Source organism: Candida theae (genome assembly GCF_024610275.1).
Source record: "Candida theae strain CBS 12239 chromosome Unknown scaffold2, whole genome shotgun sequence".
In the NCBI taxonomy this organism is placed as follows: Eukaryota; Fungi; Ascomycota; class Pichiomycetes; order Serinales; family Debaryomycetaceae; genus Lodderomyces; species Lodderomyces theae.
In genome coordinates, this window is record NW_026261438.1 from 291165 (window position 1) to 307858 (window position 16694).

Sequence of the window (16694 nt, forward strand, 5' to 3'; positions counted from 1 at the left end):
GGAGGTTTATTCACCACTGCTTTCTTTACTTCGCTGCATTAACTTGATACGAGAGAATGGAAAGAACATTGGCATTCATCACGCGTTAGTCCAGAGACTATATTCTTTTCAATATGATGACATAGAATTTTTCATTCCACAATTAATTCAACTCATGGTCATGTTCGAAACTGATTCTATGGCATTAGAAGAGTTCTTATTGAGATATTGCGAGAATTTTCACCACTTTAGTTTGATTGTATTCTGGTGCTTGCAAGCTTTTTTATTTGACCTTCGAAACGAACCGGCGTCATATGCATTTCAAACAGTTCGTAATTTCATTAATAAATTGCAAAGTATTCTTTTCAACGTGGACAATTCAGTTTCAAAAGGGACCGAGTTTAGGGAGAATTTAGATCCGGCATTGGTACTTAGCGGAGCATTCTTATCGTCATTCGCTCTACCACTAGTTCATGATTATGTCACGCCAATTATAAAGTCGCAAGCGAAGCAGCCAAGATCTTTTGTATTCAATGTGGCCAACTTTCAAAAGAATTTGACTAAGAATCTTACGTTAAAAAACCAAAATCTAAACAAACATTCGAATGGCAGCAGTGATAGTGAGAATACAAGCACTGAAAATGAACGTGCCATGGCTAATGCTTCTAAAGTTGGAAGAAGGGCCGTGCTGTCTTTTTTACCGGATGATTCGGAAATCAATACCACCGATGACGAAGATGCAGCTTTGTCATTTAAAAAAGAATATTCAAAAGAAGTCGCCTTTTCCAATGTTGGACAAGGAATGAAAGTTAATACAAGTATCAAAGGTAAAAAAAGTCATCTGAAAAACCTCGGCTCATTGAGGGACAATATGAATAGGAGTGCTCAGTCATTGCCAGATCTCACAAAGTCACCCTCAAGACCTGAAATATTGGCGTCCGATTCAGAAATGTTACTTTATACTAGCAGATACTCCATCGATACTGGTGCAAAAAGGGCTAGTTCGCAGGGCATGTCTTCGAAAGCAAAGCTGTATCAAGAACTTCTTAAAATATTGAGAGTCAATTATTCCAAGAACGAAACGGAGTTTATTATGTCTCTTCAGGACATATCCATGAGGTTGTCGCTGGTACCAAAACCGGCAAGATTATCCGCCCTCAGGGCTGAGCTTGCAATTATAAATGAGTCACTTTTACCATCGGAAATTGATATCCCGCAATTGTTACCAATCACTAGCAACAAAAACAAAAAATTTCATAAAATTCTCAAGTTAAGCATTAACGAAGCTTGTGTACTAAATTCGGCAGAAAGAGTACCATACTTACTTCTTATTGAATACTTGAGCGATGAGTTGGACTTCAATCCATTCACTGAATATAACCAGAAATTGATTAACAGAAAACTACAGGAGTCGGAGCCTAAGCGTAGTTACGAACTCAGCAATACAGATATTGAGTCTGTCTCTTCTGATGTTGGAAGCATTACTGCTCAAGAAGTATTGGAAGGCATTGGAACCATAGAAACAGATTTGGGAGAGCTTTCCATTTTGGGATCTCGTAGAGAAAGTCGCGAGTGGGCTGCTTCCAAATTGAACACCAAGTCACCACGCTTATCACAGGATGGGACCAAGAGTCCCATACTTGGAGCCCAAGGAACCGCAAATGCTGCAGATTCACTGGTCCGTGCAGATCAAATGCGGATTGCGTCATTAATGCTACAACAATTGGAGAGTTCAGGGCAAGCAAATACACAGCAATTCATTGCAATCAAGACTCGAATTATTGATTCAATGATTTCATTGCAAGACCAATTTGAGAGTATTGATTATGAGACCATGAAAGAGTTCAAAACAGACGAGCAAGATGCCGGCCAACGCAAGCTAGAGAACGATTTCAAGATCAGTGAGGATTGGAACGAAAAAAAACAAAGAATTCGAAAAGCCAGTGCTTATGGCCATTTGAAAAATTGGGATTTGTGTTCGGTAATTGTGAAGAATGGCGATGATTTGCCGCAAGAGGCCTTTGCATGTCAACTAATCACTATGATTTCCAATATTTGGAAACAATACAAGGTACCGTTCTGGACAAAGAGAATGAAAATACTAATCACAAGCGCAAACGCAGGATTAGTTGAGACTATCACCAATGCAATGTCAGTACATTCGATCAAAAAATCACTCACAGAGCTCTCTATCGCTAGTGGCTCAAACTCGAAAGGGAGAATTTTCACTTTGAAAGATTACTTTGAGAAGCTTTATGGGGACGAGTCTAGTCGCAAATACAAACAAGCGCAAGAAAACTTTGCAAGAAGTTTAGCATCGTACTCAATCATATGTTACGTCCTTCAAATCAAGGACCGACATAACGGAAATATTATGCTTGATCATGAAGGTCATATAATTCATATTGATTTTGGATTTTTGTTGGGCAACTCTCCAGGCTCCAACATTGGATTTGAAGCTGCTCCATTCAAACTAACCACAGAGTATGTTGATTTGCTAGGTGGCACTGAATCGGAATATTACCAGCTATTCGTTGAAGTATGTAAAGAGTGCTTCAAAATTTTGAGAAAAGAGTCGGATCAAATTGTGAGCATGGTCCAGTTGATGCAAAAGGATTCAAAACTTCCATGCTTCAATAACGGGGAAAACACTAGTGTCATGTTAGCGCAAAGGCTTCAATTGCTGTTGTCAGATGACTCGATTGATCTGTATGTCGAGACTTCATTAATAGGTAAGAGCTTGAACAGCATGTATACGAGGTTGTACGACCAGTTTCAGATGATCACACAAGGTATATACAACTAGAATAGATGTGATGGCTAGTGCAGATTTACCATCTCAGGTCACTCACTCTTATTTTTGTTAGAAACGGAGACTTTTCCTCACTTAGATTCTCTATCGTGCTCATTTCATTATTATCTTTCCGTGAACGTCGTCCAGATTATATATGCTGAACCTAGGTGCGGTGATTATTACAATTACACCGGTATATCGAATAGTAAGTATAGTAGATTTTGATCGCGTAGCTTCTCAAATTTTCAGGAGTTTTGTTGTCATGTATTGTGAGGGACTCATCCCACCATTGTATAAAATCGCAGTTCTTCTTGTGAATGCAAGTGCATACACTACTTAACTAGTAAATTTTGAATCAACCTTACCCCTTCTTAATCCATGATTGGATAGATAAAGGTTGCCTCCCCAGAATCTCTTTGATCAAACTCAAAAGACAAACGACTTCATAAAACTGTGTATTTCCATATAAGGTTGGAAGGATGCTTTCGAATTTGTAGTTTGCATGTTGGCACCAAGCATTTAAGCTTGCTCTATTATTCTGAATTGAACGTTCCTGATATGCTGGGCCATACAATAGGGGGACTTGCCAACGAGAGCGGGCTTTGGCATATTATTAACGCTGGCACTTGCGTTTGTACAAACAGAGCACGTGACCACAACATTCTTTGTGCAATTTGGTGAAACACGGTAACGGAATGAAGTCCAAGAATTCACTATTATTTAAACGAGTAATTTACGAATGGGTAACTTTTTTGGACATTGAGCACGGCACAGATGTATATCTACGGATTTTGTTTTCCAAAAGCAGAGGGAATAGTCTCCAAAGATTTGAAATCCTTCACAGACGGAAATTCCTTCCCAGTTTTGTCAATTAACGTTACACCAAGGAAAAGGACATCCGAGTTCGTCCTGTTCAAAACAAAGCTGGCGGAGAAAGAAACTAAGTTTCGATCTCGGAACAACTTCATTATTGCAAGAAGTACATTAGCTAGCTTGCTTAAGGAAAACACTTACGAGCTAAAGATCATATCCAAAGGGGTGTCACGGGTACGTATTTATGGACAATACAAACTGAACTAACGACTAACTATTTTACAGCTTTGGGGTCAAGCTGATAGTTCCTTCAAGACTTATTTTGAGTATCTATCAATAACAGAGTCAGTATGGCATGACCGTAAAAAAATGACCTATAGCCAGGTGTTCCAAAACAAGAAAAGTCATGCATTCAATAACACTGGTTCCCTGGCGGACGCGGAGAAACTGAAAAACAAATTCCAAAGTCAGCCTCTCAAACATAAATTTAGGTTGAAAAAGTCCAGCATTCGCATGAAGAGACCCAAAATTAGACGCTATACAAGCGGTTTCAAGATTAGTAGTTCTTCATTGAGCTGTAACTATGGTATAGTAACAGAAGACGTATTCAAATAAATAATGGTGAAAAATTTATGTTGTAATGTCATGTTTCAGAGTAGATGTATGCAGAAAATTTAAATAAGATTCCTATTTCTTACTTCATTTTCCTTTTTCGAATTAAAACCACTAACATGAATTCTGAATATTACAAGGGCAAAGCATTGTTGATCAGTTTATCCGCTTTAGAGGACATAACGAAGTCAACCAGCTCGACAAACTTGTCACACTCGAGTCCCAATCTTGACGTAGACAATGGCGAAACCTCACAAACCCCTGACAAGATTTTAGAGGACATAAAGGTATGTGATAACTTTTTCAAATATATTGTTCGTGCTAACTTTTAAATTAGAGTAGTTGCGGCCCCATTGATCCCAGATTAGAGTGGGGATTGAGTCAACTTCCTGACACATTGAGAAGAATTGAACAGTTCGAATCGGAGAATCGAACAAATATACCCTTGCAACACAACAGCAATTTTTTTTTACAACGAGTAGCGATTTCAATAGGGGGCACAGTGAGAAGTAAACACACTCAAGAAACAGACTTATGCGGAAGCTGGGGCGGATTGAGAAGATCGCGGAAACGATTGTCGTCTTCATCGAAAGAGCTTCTTGAGAAAATATTTCTCGTCAAACAGTCACCAAACCGCAGAGAACGCGAGTTGATTGCTGGAAAATGCGGAGTGACACCCTTGCAGATTAGGGTGTGGGTATGTACTAGATCGAATCCTATATGTCAGGAAGCAACTTTAAAAATAAAAGTACTAACTTAGTAATAGTTCACTAACAAGCGAATGAGGGGAAAAAGGCAATTGGAATAAATGGCGTTCGTATGTGCTGATGGTAATACGTTCGACAGCTTTGCAGCTCACTGTAGTAATCGCTACTGCGTTTAAAGTTTGTTTGTAGACAAGGAAGAAATGAACAATACCTCTTTTTTGAGAAAGCTCTGTACAAACTGGTGTAGTCAAGGGATATTTTGAGTCGTTTCTTTTACGATGAATAGACTTGTCGGATCAAAATTTACAAAAGAACTTCATGTCAAATATCTCAAATGACATGACATGACGATATTACAAAAAAGTTGATGCATTCGTTCCACTTTCTCTACTTCATGACGACTGAATGTTTCTTTATCCTGTTGAAATGAAAAGCTCCTCTTATGTGGCGATTTTTCCCGCTCAATGCTGCAAGCCACTTAACTGATTCTTTGCTCAACAGATCATTACTTGCAGCCCTTTGAAAATGGCGTACCAATTCTACTCCTGCTTTGAATTTCAAGACATTTTCATACTTTAGTTTCTTTGCCCGAGTTAGAAAACAATCAAGATATTTCACCTTCTCGTTTAAATCCATTTTTTGGGATTTTATGACTCCAAATACAATTGCTGGGAAAAATTGGGTCAAATCGCGTTTACTCCTTTGATAAAATTCCAATAGCTTGATGGCGTTGGAAAAGTCATCTAGCACCATAGCGTGAATGAGCCAGTATTTGACCCAAAATGTTGATGTGGTCATTTTCCCCATTATTTTTTGGAGTTTTTGTACACGATTATCTTCACGAATGATGAATCTTATCGCTTCATCTGATAACGACTTGTAAATATACTTCTGAGCTATTTTATCGCCCTTGTAGCAGAATGACCCATGGTGAATTGTGTTGTAAATTGCATCAAATGCTAAAGCTAAATCAGTCTCACCAAGAAGAGATAAAGATTGCCCAAGTGACCTGAAGGTGTTATGCATAAGGGTTTTCCCTTTTTGATCTAAGGCGTCTAGTGAATTTTTGAAACCTCCTTTGTTGGGGATGGCTTTATCCACAATGGCATTCAATATGACGGATATGAATTTTTGATCAACAACCCCAGCTCGGAGTATTGTTGAGCGAAAGATTTCTAGTAGGGTTCTCTTTGAATTGATGTTTGAGGCAGCTAATAATGTCAAGTTCTCAACGTGTGAATGAGCCGAGTTGGCAAATTTGGTAACAAGATGGCGAGCGATTTTTTGGTTGTTGTTGAAGTGTACAATTAGTTCCATATATTGTGATGCACCGAGGTAATCAAGATTCAAGATCACTTTCTCTCTTTTGGACTTTTCGAGCTGTTTGATCAATGGCAAAACATAAGCCTCATTTGCTAACAACTTGTTAACACACATGATCACAACGGGTACATCGAGTTGTTTTCGGGAAACTAAGTATGCCGCTTTTAGCTCTTCATGGTTGGACTTGTCAACTAGACACTTCATCAAGTAGTTTAGTATCAGTTTATTCATATGGGACAATTTGTAGACCAGGAAAATGGAGAAAGGAGTAACGTTTGAGTGGAGCATATATAGTGTGTCTAAATCACTTAAACGAACACCACTGGATAACATTTCATTCATGGAGTCCATATAGGGTAGTATGCTTTTTGGTGTCTTTGGGAAAGCCAAACTCGACCAAGATTCAAATTTTGGGAAAATTGAGCTAATCCATCCTGGACGCATCATAATATCAGAGGATTGTACTAAAACTTCTTGAACTTGTTGAGATGTAGTTCCTTCATAATACAAGCGTTTCATCATCTGTTTCAACCACAATACAGTTGAAATGAAATCGTGTTTGGGGTATGTTTGTAAATCCGAAAGCTGTCGTAGGTCATTAATATCGTGATGTGTTTGTAGTACTCTACGTGCATTGACGTTAAACGCATGACTCAACGCATCCAACACCAGTAACTGGTAGGCATCATTTTCCCCAAACTCTGGCATACTAATGATGAAGTCTATTACCGCAAAATCATTTCTCTGCTTCGTTATAAATGCTTTGGTCGTGGATAGGAACGCATCTAAATCGTTTAATGTATCACCAGTGAAGAGCTTCCAACAAGCAGCATATTGTTGATGATACAAAAGTCGTTCTAGCATTAACCTTTTGACAGAAGCTCCAACCGTGGGGTCGTAGAAATGTAAGTATAGTCGCGGATCAATGAGAACAGGATCGTAAGATAGCACGGTGTAAAGTTTGTTCTCTATATCAATGGACTTTTTCAAGTCCCTTGCGAGATTAGGAACTGTGTCGATTAGTTTTTGAACGGGCTGGTCTAACATTTTATCGTGCTGCTCAGTCAATAAGTTGGAAATATACGTGGATAACTTTTCTGGAAGGGACTGGGTGGGGTTTTTGTTAAAGAAGGCTGTTTTCGTGGAGTATGAGCGGGAACACAATGGATCTCTTGGTATATACGTATTTAAAACAATTGCTCGATATTGTCTGAGCCATCTTTGCATCACTGTAGTGGCATTTATAAGAGTTTGTAGCTTTGGTTAATGAATAAGGAGTCCCATTGCAAGAACTTGATACTTTTTTTTTTTTTTTTTTTCAATTTAAAACTCGATTTCACATTCAATTCAACTTGCAGAAGTCCCCGGTTTGTGAGATATGGCGCAAGTGATATGGAATACAGATATAGATGTTTACAATAGGAAAGTGGTTCCATTACTGATAGCGAGGAACATAGCCAACTATCTACCGATTCAAGACCTTTTATCGTTTAGCTTGGTATCAAAGAACACACACCAAGCTGTAAATGACCCCACGCTTTGGGTCTCCATTCTCAAAGAAATGGGGGTATGGGACCATGCAACACAGATCACGAAGGAAGAGATTAGAAAGAGTGCCAAAATGCCCTACCTAGATAACCCGTTGACGTGTTTGGACTATGTGTATCGATCGTTAAAAAACGCTAAATATCAAACTCTAAAGATTCACAAATGCTTGTTTCGATATTACAACGATCTACTAAGCACCAAGAGTTTTGATAACCTCAAGTTGTTGAAGGACTTTCAAACCCCAGAAGATCAAGCTAAAATGTTGACCAATTTACTCAGCTACAATAAAGTCGACCACTTTGAGGAAACACGAGGCTTGGCACACGACAAACTCAGTGACCTCTTTGAGCAATTCGAAAACACATTGTTGCGAGAGTTGGAAATACATTTTGATGTTGAGGATTACGAACAAACACGACGGTTTGTGACGATTTTGATGTCGCTTAATAATCAACAGACTTTGATTGATTTTTTCTTGCAAAAGACTATATTTGATGAGGACATGGAAATGTTTGGCTTGACCCCACTTGGTATGGACGACTACTTTGCAGATCTGCAGATAGATGCAAGTATGTTTGACAAATTAATCGCAAACATTGCTCTGGTTTTCAACAAACAGTCTGAGATTATTGATAAAATTTTCCCTCAGTCTATCCCAATGATGTACAAGGTTTGCGAGGAAATCATTTCCAACCAGTTGTCAGAGTTGGTCTTGTTTGTTCTAGATTCGTCAAAAAAGTACAATTTGTACCTTAATATCGTTCCTTTTTTATATGACAAGTTGACGACCGATTTGATCGAGAGAATGGTTTCTTCAGAGAATGTGGGTGAATCTTACCATAAATTGGTCCGTGAATTGATTGATATGATGTTTGAATCGTTTGCTGTGGAGTACATGCGAGAGGAGGTGGCCCAGTTTCGTCTAAATGCACAGGAGAAGTTAATCAAATGGAACGAGCAAATTTCGCAACGAGAGGCAGAAACATCACTGAAAATCCTTGAAAGTGTTAAAGTTGAATCGAAAAATGACTTTTTGACATCATTCAAGAGTGTTTTTGCTCTCAGCTCGTCAAAAGACCCGGCATCAAAAGCAAATTTTACAGAAATGCAAGCCAAGGCGAAAATATTGTCCGAAAATATAAGATCCTTGAACAAGATTCTTAGCCCCGAGGTAGTTCTTGAGATCATAAACAATGCTACAAATTCGTTGAATCGTCTTATGACGTTTAAAGACTTTACTATTGCATCATTGCGAAGTGATATTTTTCTGTCAACACAGGAGATTTTCATTGACGTCATGGACACCATTGGAATAGAACACTTGACACCGGGGTTTGAAAAAGCTCTAACTTACTTACAGACATATAATCCCAACTCGCCCACATATACCACACAGCATAATGAAAAGTTTGCAGAACCAATCGTGCTATTTTTTGACTTGATCAACATGGCTGATGTCATTATTCAAATGGTTGATTTCTTCTACAAGGAGGAAATGTTGAACAAAAAAGTCGTCAAGCATGAAAACAGTATTTTGAATCCATCTTTACAAAGCAAGAAAAAGCTTGAGGCGTTGGTTGATAAGAATGTCGCCGATGGTTTAAATGTGGGAATTGAGTTGCTCGTTCATCAAATTGAAACAACGTATCAGGAGTTGCTTCTAGATACCGATTATAATCCTCCATCTGATGCTGTCACAACTCTTGGTCCTACAACTGCAGCTCAAAAAGCGACAAGCATACTTGAAGAAAACATGAATCTTCTCGTTGATAGTGCAGATAAGTCCGTTGTCGATGTATTTCAGCAGGAAATTGCCGAAAGGTTTTTCCAAGTCATTGTCAAGATGTTGAAACGACGAACAGTTTCGGTTACTGGAGCTACAAACTTGATTTCCGACTTGAACTTGTACTACGAGTTTATGTTGGAGAATATCATGTCGAACAAAAGACAAATCATGCCCTTGTATCAAGCATTGAAAAAAATCGGGAACTTGTACCTTATTGGTGGCGATGATTCGAAAGCCATTGGTAAATTGGTTAGCGATTTGTCAAAGTTCAATGGTATTTTTGGTCAAGAAGAAATCTACGAGTTTGTGCAAAGAAGAGAGGACTGGCCTTTGATAAAGAAGCATGTGGAAAAGGTTATGTATGGCTTTGGACTCGGTGATTGTGTTGTTATGTAGGGACTTTCATAATAGACTGCTTTTACACAATGTAGACAAGAGAAACAAAAAAAAAAAAAAAAAAACAAAAAAAAAAGAAAAAATTTCTAGCGCACGAGACTATACAGACTAGTGAAGACCATTACTATTTCATGATGAGAAGCTGATATGTACACTAGAACCACACTACAGAAAGCAACAATACGACTACAGCGACTACACCATTTTCCACGTCACCGCTTTATCTGCAGGCGATGTTTCACTACCAAATTACCCTTACCCGTTTACGACACTGCATTTTCTCGGATCGAGCATCNAAAAAAAAAAAAAAAAAAAAAAAAAAAAAAAAAAAAAAAAAAAAAAAACAAAAAAAAAAGAAGAAATTTCTAGCGCACGAGACTATACAGACTAGTGAAGACCATTACTATTTCATGATGAGAAGCTGATATGTACACTAGAACCACACTACAGAAAGCAACAATACGACTACAGCGACTACACCATTTTCCACGTCACCGCTTTATCTGCAGGCGATGTTTCACTACCAAATTACCCTTACCCGTTTACGACACTGCATTTTCTCGGATCGAGCATCTATCGAAACTAAAGTCCACGTATGATATAGTTAAGGAATTGAAGGATACATATTCCTCGATCAACGCGACATTCATTCAAGACTTGATCAGTGCAGTACCCGAATCAAACAAGGAGAATGCGGCTCTACCATTTAACGTATTGAGGAATGAAAAAGTGAAGGAGTATTTACTAAAGGATTGTTGTGAAATTGTCATGAAAGATGATCCGAAATTGATTTTGGGTAGTCTTGGGATATTACATCGAGCAAAGATTCTTCCAAAGTACAAGTACCAGAGTCAAGATGCAAATGGCTTGAGAATGGAGTTTTTGCATCTCTTAATGGATGGAAATCATGTATCTCTATCGACAATGTGTATCCTAAACTTTATTCACAATGGGATAGATGTACCTTATCTGACTATTAGGTTGTTTATTGATATCATCAGTTCCAGCTCCCTCAGAAATTTCTCCATGAATGCGTATTGTTTGTTACAAATTCTTCAAACAAGTCCTCGAATAGACACTCTGGAGTTGTTCACTAGCTTAATGTTTTTGAGCTCGAATTCGAATGGGAATTACTTTGCAAACCATTTGCTTTTCAAGTATGCTGGAGATGACAAATTCAGAAATATGCCGTCCTTTCAACAGCACCAAGTTCTTCTTTCTATGTTGCAACTAAATTTGGAAAATAGCGATGCAATAAAAGCGCTACAAATTTGGCAACTTGCAAAACCAATAGTGTTGGCTAATGTCCCTTCAGCGAATCAAGTGCTGTCGTATGTGGAGAAAGTGGTCACAGCATTCCAACTACATCATGACCCGCACCTTATTGAAGAAGAGCTTGCTAATCTCCCCTCTTGCATCGATACAGACTACATGGTTGACTTTAAACTTTTCTTTTATGCTCAATATTCTGCCGAAAAATTCAATGTGTTAACCAAGGCACTACGTAGCCCACTACGAAGAACGTCACTTACGTCATTGCTCAAAAGCTTTATCCAACTTCGAGATGAAACCAATGCGGAAAAGATTATGGAGACGATATTCGCCCATTCAACCATCAACAGTGCAGAGTTGAACACAATTGTGGAGAAATTGTTGCAACAAAGCAAAGTGTCTGAAGCTGCATCTACAATGAGACGAATGAGTTTGGAAATTACCAAAGCAAGCTACTTGCTGATGTTCAAGTATACGTGGATGAACAAAGACCAAGTGTTTTTCAAAGAGTTATATTTGAAATTCATGAAATTGAAACGTGACGATCCAACTTTGGAGTCGTTTACTATTTCACTAATAGAAGCCATATCGTCTATCAATAACCGTCAAGCAATACGTTACTACACAAAGTTTCTAAAGATGGTTAGTTTCCAAAATTCTAAAACGAACCAATTGTACCAGCAGGTCGATTTCAAGCGGTACGGGCTCTTGGACGAATTTAGTCAGTTGATTTGTTTAACACCATTTGGAATGGTTGAGTGCTTGAAGGTTTTGTCGAAAGAAGCGATCAATAATCGAGATGATATAAGTTTACGGTGGTGCATTGAGGAGTTTAGAAAGAGTGGGTGGGACGTACGTACTGTTATTGAGTACTTGGAATACTTTGACAATCAGGGGTACTTGAAGGAAGTACTAAAAGCTAGAGCATTTAACTAAACATAGTCTCAGTAAACTGAGTTTTGTATATACATAATGTAAATATTTACAACTAGAACTACCAACTTCCTCCCTCTTGCCCATGTGTGTTCACGCCAAACCCTATTTGAATCTCTTCTTGTCTGCCTTCTTGTCGTACAACTTACCTCCACCAACAATCTCCTCTGCATTTTCACCCATCAAGTCAAACAACTCTTGATCTCTTGCCTTGTTCAATTCCTTCTCTTTTGCCTTCAACGCCTCCTCTTCTTCCAATGACAATTCCTTTTTGGTATCTGCTTTATCTTCATTCGCTTTGCCATTTTTGTTTTCTTCTTCACCACTGAATCCGGCATATTTGCTTCTGAATTTACCAATCTTACCCGTGGCTGTCAAATCAGAAGTATCCAAATCTGCTCTATGTGGGTTCCACCTCAAACTATTCCTTTGATCATTAATCATTCTGATTTCATCTTTGGGAGCTTGTGATCGACGCTTGATTACTGATCCATCACTAAGCTCGACCAATGTGTCAAATTGGTACATTATGGCTGGACGTGCTCTGCCCATTTTTATTTTACGCATGACTCTTCGCGAGGATAGATTTACTTCACCAACCATGGATATTGTCTGTTTGTGTCTGACTTGCTGGTGCATTGTGGGAGATTTTATAGCTCTACTAGAGCTTATCCTGGAGAGCATTGGTGTGTATGGTGTGTATGGTGTATTTGTCGTTGCCAGCTTTTAAAGTGCTTGGTGAAAATTTTTTGATAGTAGTAGAGACAAAGAAGGTAGTGCAACAGTTACCAAATCACGAGTAACAATTTTTTTTTTCTTTCTTCTTCTTCTTCAATCTTCTTTCCATCTGCATCATCAATCGTATATCAGAAGAGGCAGGTGTTCAATTAACAACAACAACACACACTCTTTTTTTTCTTCTTTGTTTTACTTACTTTCGATTGAATCCTTCTATTTCAATTGAACTAGAGAGATATTTTGTTCAATTTGGTTGATACAATGGCATTTTCAAACCAAACACCAACAATTGTTGTGTTAAAAGAAGGTACCGATACTTCACAGGGCAAAGGTCAAATTATCACAAATATAAATGCATGCTTGGCAATACAGGATACATTACGTCCAACATTGGGTCCTTTTGGATCGGATATTCTCATAGTCTCATCCAATGGTAAAACCACCATATCGAATGACGGTGCCACAATCTTGAAATTGTTGGATATTGTCCATCCCGCTGCGCAAATGTTGGTTGATATTTCTCGATCCCAGGATGCAGAAGTAGGAGATGGTACTACATCAGTGACGATATTAGCGGGAGAGTTGTTGAAAGAAGCCAAGGGGTTTATCGAAGATGGATTAAGTTCATATTTGATCACGAAAGCATATAGGAAGGCTTGTGAGTTGTGTGTTGAAAAGATCAAGGAGCTTGCAGTTGACGTCAAGAAGGAGAATGATGAAGAGTTTAGAGAGTCCTTGGAAAAATGTGCCACTACTGCTATGTCGTCGAAATTGATTAGCAGCAATTCGGAATTTTTCACCAAAATGGTTGTTGACGCTGTTTTGAGCCTTGATCAAAATGATTTGGATGAAAAGTTGATTGGTATTAAGAAAGTGCCTGGCGGTGCATTGGAGGATAGTATGTTTGTTGATGGCGTTGCTTTCAAAAAGACTTTTTCGTATGCTGGGTTTGAACAACAGCCAAAGCTGTTTGTTAATCCCAAGATAGTAGCATTGAATGTGGAGTTGGAGTTGAAGGCAGAGAAGGATAATGCAGAAGTTAGGATTGATCAAGTCAAGGACTACCAAGCAATTGTTGATGCTGAGTGGCAAATCATCTTGAACAAGTTGGAAGCCATCGTTGCTTCAGGAGCTAATATCGTTTTGTCCAAGTTACCTATTGGGGATTTGGCTACCCAGTACTTTGCAGATAGAGATATTTTCTGTGCTGGTCGTGTAAGTAGTGAAGATATGGATAGAGTTATCCAAGCAGTTGGAGGACATATCCAAAGCACGTGTTCCAAGATTGAGCCTCTGGATTTGGGAACCTGTGCTAAATTCGAAGAAGTACAAATTGGTGGTGAAAGATACAATATCTTCAAAGGGTGTCCTCAAGCCAAAACGTGTACTTTGATATTGCGTGGTGGTGCTGAGCAAGTTATTGCAGAAGTGGAAAGATCGTTGCATGATGCAATCATGATTGTTAAGCGTGCCATAAGCCATCACGAAATCGTTGCAGGAGGTGGTGCAATTGAGATGGCATTGTCCAAGTACTTGCGTGATTATTCGCGCACTATTGCTGGCAAACAGCAATTGATTATTGGGGCATTTGCCAAAGCTTTGGAAGTTATACCTCGTCAATTGTGTGAGAATGCCGGGTTGGATGCCATTGAGTTGTTGAACAGGTTGAGAAGCGCTCACGCAAAGGGGGATGTTTGGTGTGGGATCGATTTCCAATCGGAAAACATTGGCAACAATATGAAGAGTTTTATTTGGGAGCCAGCATTGGTGAAAATTAATGCTATTGAATCAGCCACTGAGGCGGCTACATTGTTGTTAAGTATTGATGAGACTATCACTAATGATCAACAAGGTGAACAAGGAGGTGCGCCCCAAGGAAGAGGAAGAGGTGCATTCTAGGTAGGTAGGTAGGTATGTATGTATGTAAGTGTGTGTGTGTGTGTGTGTGTGTGTGTGTGTGTGTGTGTGTGTGTGTGTGTGTGTGTGTTATGATTATAGAGTAATAGCTGTAATGTATCTGGCTCGTTTGTTGTGAAGATTCCTTGTGTTTAGGCACGTTTGTAGAGAGTGGACACAAGGCTGAAGGTTATTGTTGTCAAATTCTTGGGTTGGCAGGTTCCACGCATTGGTGTTTAATTCACAACCCTTTCCATACACATAAACAACACCACACGCATACACACAAATTAACGTACCTTGATTTCAAGAAGTGGTGTAACATCCAAAGGGAGGTCAGCACCCCTCCCCCGTCCCCGTCCCCACCTTGATATAAACTTGTTTTCTCGCTTTAGATTAAGACGCACGCCCTTGCAATGCATGAGAGATAACTTTTGTATTATGAATACATTGGCTAATATATACTTGCAAATTTTGCAACCAGATGTTCAAATATTGTGTTGGTATTGGAACCTCCTGTGGATGGCTATGTATCCCTACTGAGGCATCTTACTGTGGCCAGCGAAATAGAATTCACGAATCCGGGTTATTGTGGCGCATTTGGTAGGACGTATATTTGCATATTTTCCAATGCCGTGTTCTGTTCTACTTTTATATATGCGCGTTTATTTTGTGCACAGCCCTTTCTGAACTACTCTTCTCCAAAAATGCTATTCTTCTTGTGTTTGTTTGTTCAAGTTGTATATGTACATCATGTTTTCTGTATTTGGTTAAATAACTTTCTATAAAAAAAAAAGGACGCACGCGATACAAAGAGAAAACATGCGACGCTACCATATACACTGAAAAAGGAAAATGTCACAAGATTGTTGTTTGTGACATTCACGTTAAGAGCATAACAACAACAATAATATAATAGCGGTCATAAGCTCTCGTTTTGACATACTTACATTGCTGTTCTACTGTCGAGAAACTAATCTGTGCCAAATAATGTATTCTGGATTTCCGAATCGTCAGAAGTAACGGGCCAAACACCACAAGGGATAGCGAGAGATTTAAGCAATCTGTGAAATGCAGTCAGAAACTTGGTTGCTCGAAGCGAACTACGCTCTCCTCTGTAGACAACCTGTTTTCACGATAGGAGCTTCTCTATTTAATTGACTGGGTTGAGTACAGAATGAGGAACGCCGAGTAGCTAGCCAGTGGTTGAGGTTGTTACTGCTACCTTAACTCAGGACCTGCCGACATTTCTCGAAGCTACCACCATCGAATGAGCTCCCCCATGCAAAGCGCGATAAAAATAGTACTAAGTCAATATCCCCAGTTGCATCAAAGGGGGTGGTATGGAAAGGAAAAGGCACATTTATTGTTTACATTTCTCGAGTGCTTTTTGTTTTTATTCTTTTTTTCGTTATTGTACAGCTCTTTTAGTTACATATTGTGAATGATATGTTTGTGTAACCTCTACACTACTACATAGGAGCCTAAACGCCAGAACTAAATTTTTGTTTTGCTGTAATTTTTAACAAAAATTCGGCGTCTAATTTTCTATGACGCCAAAAAAAAAAAAAAAAAAATTATTCAATTCCTCAATAATACGCTATAAGTCATATGAAAGGGAGAGAATGTTTTGAGGTAACGTAGATCCGAAAAGTGTTCCAACTTGCAATGTTGCTAAGAATGTCTGAGTGTGAGCCTGAATAGTGTACAGCAGTTACTCTCCCTTGTATCGTCCAGTTATTTTGTGGATTGCTGTCTACTGAACGTCTAGCGTAGCGTGTAGCGTGTAGGCACGTACTGACGCGTGAATTATTTTGTGTCATTTCTGACTTTTTGCATCAATTATTTTTTTTTTTTTTTTTTTTTTTTTTTTTTTTTTTTTTTTTTTTTTTTTTTT

General features: G+C 38.7%; 6 protein-coding genes across 6 annotated transcripts; 4 read left to right on the forward strand and 2 right to left on the reverse strand. All coding sequences in view use genetic code 12, as the record gives it.

Annotated features, from left to right (window-relative positions):
• Positions 1-154: 154 nt before the first annotated feature.
• On the forward strand, positions 155-2785 carry PIKA (1-phosphatidylinositol 4-kinase; the record flags this gene model as incomplete). The annotated part of the gene is made up of 1 exon (XM_051752442.1): positions 155-2785. The coding sequence occupies one exon, from the start codon at positions 155-157 to the stop codon at positions 2783-2785; it is 2631 nt and encodes an 876-aa protein (XP_051608498.1).
• Positions 2786-4317: 1532 nt separating this feature from the next.
• MTLA1 (Mtla1p) lies at positions 4318-4958 on the forward strand (the record flags this gene model as incomplete). Its single annotated transcript, XM_051752443.1, has 2 exons — positions 4318-4485; positions 4536-4958. The coding sequence occupies 2 exons, from the start codon at positions 4318-4320 to the stop codon at positions 4956-4958; spliced, it is 591 nt and encodes a 196-aa protein (XP_051608499.1).
• Positions 4959-5292: 334 nt separating this feature from the next.
• KGF57_003064 (uncharacterized protein) lies at positions 5293-7455 on the reverse strand (the record flags this gene model as incomplete). The annotated part of the gene is made up of 1 exon (XM_051752444.1): positions 5293-7455. One exon carries the CDS (start codon positions 7453-7455, stop codon positions 5293-5295), a length of 2163 nt encoding a protein of 720 aa, XP_051608500.1.
• A 334-nt stretch (positions 7456-7789) lies between these two features.
• KGF57_003065 (RCY1) lies at positions 7790-12166 on the forward strand (the record flags this gene model as incomplete). The annotated part of the gene is made up of 3 exons (XM_051752445.1): positions 7790-7795; positions 7997-9921; positions 10468-12166. The coding sequence occupies 3 exons, from the start codon at positions 7790-7792 to the stop codon at positions 12164-12166; spliced, it is 3630 nt and encodes a 1209-aa protein (XP_051608501.1).
• Positions 12167-12268: 102 nt separating this feature from the next.
• MRPL36 (mitochondrial 54S ribosomal protein bL31m) lies at positions 12269-12847 on the reverse strand (the record flags this gene model as incomplete). The annotated part of the gene is made up of 1 exon (XM_051752446.1): positions 12269-12847. The coding sequence occupies one exon, from the start codon at positions 12845-12847 to the stop codon at positions 12269-12271; it is 579 nt and encodes a 192-aa protein (XP_051608502.1).
• A 315-nt stretch (positions 12848-13162) lies between these two features.
• CCT7 (chaperonin-containing T-complex subunit) lies at positions 13163-14800 on the forward strand (the record flags this gene model as incomplete). Its single annotated transcript, XM_051752447.1, has 1 exon — positions 13163-14800. The coding sequence occupies one exon, from the start codon at positions 13163-13165 to the stop codon at positions 14798-14800; it is 1638 nt and encodes a 545-aa protein (XP_051608503.1).
• Between the last annotated feature and the right edge of the window lie 1894 nt (positions 14801-16694).